The sequence below is a fragment of the Loa loa genome, assembly GCF_000183805.2.
Source record: "Loa loa unplaced genomic scaffold supercont3.906, whole genome shotgun sequence".
In the NCBI taxonomy this organism is placed as follows: Eukaryota; Metazoa; Nematoda; class Chromadorea; order Rhabditida; family Onchocercidae; genus Loa; species Loa loa.
In genome coordinates this window covers 2574-8139 of record NW_018109086.1, presented here as the reverse complement: position 1 = coordinate 8139, position 5566 = coordinate 2574, and the positions used below count along the sequence as shown (strand labels likewise).

At 25.9% G+C, this 5566-nt stretch overlaps 1 protein-coding gene across 1 annotated transcript; it reads left to right on the top strand.

Moving 5' to 3' along the window:
- Window positions 1-3558: 3558 nt before the first annotated feature.
- LOAG_12174 (hypothetical protein) lies at window positions 3559-5382 on the top strand (the record flags this gene model as incomplete). Its single annotated transcript, XM_003147688.1, has 2 exons — window positions 3559-3895; window positions 5174-5382. 2 exons carry the CDS (start codon window positions 3559-3561, stop codon window positions 5380-5382), a joined length of 546 nt encoding a protein of 181 aa, XP_003147736.1.
- Between the last annotated feature and the right edge of the window lie 184 nt (window positions 5383-5566).

Sequence of the window (5566 nt, the reverse complement as noted above, 5' to 3'; positions counted from 1 at the left end):
AGAGAGAGGAGGAGAGAGAGAGAGAGAGAGAAAAGCTAAAAATTGAATTTACTCTTTTTCGTTCCTTCAACAATTATTGACCATTTTTTTATGATTTAAATAAAAAACAAACAATGAAGTGCATGGTCATTTTGTTCAATTTTATTTCATTCAAATTGCAATAAACAGAAAAAAAAAACCGGAATATACCATTTTCCGTTTATGGAATAATCCGGTTATTCCGGAATCATTTAGGTTTAATATAAAAACTAACAGAAACTACTATTGTACTGTGTATATCTCTCTCATTAATTCTTTAACTTTAATTACTTTCATAATAATAATTAAAATTTATTCAATTCTTTCCTCTCCCTAAGCAACATATTATTTCTTTTTCTCTCTAACAACTAATAAAAATATGACTAAACATTTTTGAAATTAATTTTATTCCCTAATATTTGTCATAATCTTTCCTTTCGAAATGTCGTCTATTGCCTTTTTTTCTTTTCCCTTTAAATGTCATTTTTCAAATCAGTTATACTTTTGAAAAATTGCAGCAAAATTGTGAAAAGGAAATATTCGTACAGAAAAAGGACATCAATGTACAGTAATCGATCAATTTTACTTTTTAATTGTCCATTTGTCCATTCGTCCATTTCGTATGGCAAATTTTCCGCTTATCGATTGATTGAACTTTTCGTCATATTGAATCGCTAAAATATGAATGGGATAAATTGAAGTGTTAATGAGTTAATTAATTATTTAACATGCATTATTTACTTAATAAAATACATTTTTTGTCTTTAAAAATTTTCCCGAAGTTCAAAGGTCAACTATATGTTTTTCATTTATTGCAAATTCATTGAGGTAAATATACTTCATATATGACAAGACATTGAAAAAGCCTTTTGTGACATTGTCTCTTTCAATCTTTTCGTTGAATATTAAGGTGTGAAATGAGCGCTGAAGCGCAAAATAATTGACTTTGAAAGGAGAGAATCTTTCTTTTCTTCCTCCCATAAAATACATTCCTTTTCAGTCATCAAATCTTCTTTGATGGAATTATTCAGTTATGCCACTTTTAATGATGTGACACTGTTGACAGATTGTCAAAATAGTAAGGTTCATTTTATGTTGAAAATGTCAGCATTATTAGAGTGTAACTCTCCGTTAACTCTAACCTTTAATGAATATGATAAAATTCTCGATACTCTCGATATCATTCATATCTCTTATTTTTCATCTGATGAGTTTGTAATCAATTTGTGATATTTATGATTAATTATTTCAGTTTCATTGAGCAAATTAATTGATCAAAGTTAAATTAATTGATTAATTGATGAGTTCTGCTCTTTTAGCAAATAATCAGTTACACCATTCTCCTATTTCCTTTCAATCGTTTAAAATGAAATGGTTGAAAGTATTGGAATATTTATGTAAAAACAATTTCGGGACAGTTTTCAAATAAATTTCTTTCTTATCAATCTTGATTAGCTTTTATCAATCTTCAAATTGATCATGAATTTTGATCTTTGAAAAAAAGTCTTTTGAGCACTGTCAACTATTTCCTTTTCATTGATAATTTTCATGATTAAAAACTAATCCAGGCTTAATTTTTATTCTCGCATATCATTCCTTAAATTTTACCATTTGGAGTAAAAATAATTCTTAATTATTTAATTAATGGCAACTAAATTTACCTGAATTTTACAGGATTTCATGCTTTTCCAATTTTTTTGTCCTTGTATTTTAAATATTTTTCAATATCTATTATAAGATATGTGAAAATTATTTTATTGGAAGATTGAAAGAATTCAGGTAAGCGAAGGTAAAATGGGAAAGTTATTCTTACTTTATCTTACAATGGTTCTCTGTCGAGATTTAGCCAAGAAAAACAAGAAAAAAAATTTGATAATTTACGAAAGTTTGAAATAATGGACAATCCCTGGAATGCTAGATAAAGGTCAGTTGCTGGTTAGTATGTATGTGATCTTTGCGGAGTTGATCTTCATCTACAACTGACATTTGTCACCCTTCCATTTTCGAGATGAGCGTAGAAAGTAATTAGACACTGAGTCAGCTGTTACCTATGAAGCAGAATTCGAAGTGAAATTGAAGTATCGGCTATACTTTTGAAGATCCTTCTTAGAGGATAATACCATAAGAGTTAAAAAGTTTACTAATTGATAGTAATAAATGGACCGCCAATTTTGCTAAAATATTTCTTTTGCGTATTAAATAGTAAAATGAGATTAATTTTAAATTTTATCATTCATAATTACTATTCCGTTTAAGAGGAAAAAGATAGTAAACATTTTGCTTCTTTCCTATTACTTTATCCTTTTTCCGTTTCCTGAAAGAAAAAAAAAGAAAAAAATTGGAAACCGGAGAAAGTTTATTCAAATGTTAAAAAATTGGAAACCGGAGAAGGTTTATTCAAATGTTAAAAAATTAGAAACCGAAGAAGGTTTATTCGAATTTAAAAAATTGGAAACCGAAGAAGGTTTATTCAAATGTTAAAAAATTGGAAACCGAAGAAGGTTTATTCAAATGTTAAAAAATTGGAAACCGGAGAAGGTTTATTCAAATGTCAAAAAATTAGAAACCGAAGAAGGTTCATTCAAACTTAAAGAGAGCAAAAATAAAAAGAGGAAAAAATATGATAGAATGAAATGGTAATAGGAAGAAGAAATAATGAGAAAGAAAGTTATAAATCAAAAATTAAACTTCTCATTGTCGTATTGTTTTTTTTCAACATTAATTCATTCAACTATTATTACAACTTTTTGTTTTGTGTAATAATTGAAAAAAATTTAATTTAATTAGAGAAAAAGAGTTATTCCTTTTTTTAAAAAAAAAAAAAAAAAATGTATCTATTTGATTTCTACGAACAAAATGTCATCTCTTAAAACCGGTAAATAGTAAAGATGAAGTTAATGAGAGAAAGGAAAAAAAACAATTTAACCAATAAGAATGTTAGAAACATTTAAATTCAATTAAAAACTATTGGAAATTTTTGTTGACAATTTATATATACTATTATTGTTGTTCTTGTTATAATGTGACTTCATCTTTATTTGTCGGTTTTAAATAATTAAATTAATTATTGAAAAAGTTTAATTAAAAATTATCTTTTAATTAGTCTTCTATAATTAATATAACAAATGATATTTGTACGATAGGGATTTTTTGCAAATATTTTCCTAAATTTAATTCAGTTATTAGATTTTGTATATAATAATTTTGGGCTATTATCGTATTGCTTAAAATTACATTGCACTTATTATGGATTTTTTTTTTTTCATTTTTGCATATTATAATTAATCATTTGCAAATTTTATTATTAAAATTATCCAAATGTTTCATTTTTATTATTATTTTTATGTTTTTTGAGAGGGAAAAATTTGTCGTTTAAAAAAGAATTTAAAATTTAAGAAGACAAATTTTCAAATTTTAAACAAAATTTCCTCTTTTGTTACATTTTTATTACAATCAATTAATTAACTGCATTGAAAATTATTACAATCATAAATTAATTATTTAAACTTTTTTTCCTTTTTTTTTTTTTTTTTACTTAGTATGGAAAATCAAAGATTTGGGAATATGAAGGAGTCAAAAGAGCAAAATGATCAATTAGCAGAAGGAGTACCACGAACACAACAACAACTTCAGGGTTCCGTAGCAGTAGTACCACAACAGATCCTTGGGTCATCATCATCATCATCATCATCATCATCCTCAATAAAACCATCAACAACACCAATTGCATTTCTACAACATACAGCAGCAGCACCAGCAGATCTAGCAATAGATGAAGGAGGTGGAGCTCGAGATGTGATCCGGGTACGTCAACGCCCTCATATACCACCGAAACCACAGATGGACACCGTCAGATACAGCATGGCGAATGTACAAGGTCAGTTTTTCCCTTCTTTTTTTCTTCTCTCTCTCTCTCTCCCTCTCTCCCTCTCTCTTTTTTCCTCTGTATGTATATGATGTATAAATTTATGGTTAATTATCAGTAAAAGATAAGAAAGATAAGGAATATAATATTATGAATAGTAAATATTTTGTTAAATAAAATATTCCTTATTTATTAATGATTTTATTAAATTTGGCTCATTTCTTCATTCATATCAATAAACGTTGAATGTATTAAAATAAATTGAAAAATGAGAAATAAATGTAGCAAATAAGTAGTCTAGTTAGGATTGATATCTAACAATTTAATTTCTTGGCCACTCAAAAATTGGCCAAGAAATTAGTTAGTGTAGAAATTATGAATTCAATTCGTTATTTAAAAGCTTACGAATACAAATGTCACCAAAATAATTTCATATCATTAGTAGTTGTGTAATAAGTGGGATGTTAACTTTACACAGATCTTGTAATCAAGAATGATTGTTTAATTTTTCCACTGAAAATTATCCACTGAAAATTTCAACTTGATTCAGTTGAAGTGTTACTCTCTCCCTCTCTCTCTCTCTCTCTCTCTTCTTGTTTATTTCTAGCTTACTACTTTATCACTTTATTGAATTTTCCAAAATTTTACAATTCAAATTTAAATTAAATCCCTTGTGGAATTTGCAATCATTGAACATTTTTGCTTTTCAATTTAATCCATAATTTTAGCTTTTTGCATTCAAATTTACTTTTTATAGATTTAACAAAATATTAAAAATAAATAGTTGACAAAATTTTTGTCACAAAATTGTCATCGAATTTTTATTTTTAACCTCTTTCTTATTTCTATTTTGAATAAGGTAAGTTTTGAGTACCTGAACAAATATTCATGCTAATTAAAGCATTTTCTTATAGAACTGACAGTTTTACTTTCCAAAAAGTATGCGCAAATGTAATTTGATAATTAGTCATAAATTCTTCCTTTCTTTTTCTTAAACAACAATTATTTAAGTTTTATAAAATACCAATTAACTGAAAATAAATTAGGTAAAGCAGGGAATGTTTAATGATTGTTAATATCATAAAGAGTTGAAAAGAATAAAAATTATAAGTAAATATGATTAAATCATTAATGTTATATACAAAATGATTTGCAATAATTTGTAAATTTTTGTTTAATTTTTTATAATTTATAGGAAATGATAATTTTTGCTTAGAAATTTGAATAAATTTCCTAATTTAATTTTTTGTTAAAATTTGAAATAAATATTTAAAGGAAAATAAATTTCAGAAAGTTGTGATTGGGAATTGGATACTTTATTAGGTGAGCTATCAGCTCTTGAACAACAACTTACTGTTAGTGGTGATCAGGCTCTTCTTGGCCTTCCAACACTTCCTACAACTACTTCACGTGAAAGTAGCCTTAATCAAAGTAAACGAAATAGTACACTTTCAACTTCAATTATACAACAACATAATGATACAAAAAGGTTAGCATAATATAAAATTTTTTTTTTTTCTTTAAACATTTCAATTTTATTTATTTTTTCATTAGTTTATTCATTTGTTTATCGATTTGTTTATGTTATCATTTTGTTTGTTTTGCTTTTTTTTTGGCATTTTTATCTTCTCTTACAATTGAAAATGAAATTAAATATTTGCTGATTTTTTTTTTTTTTTATTT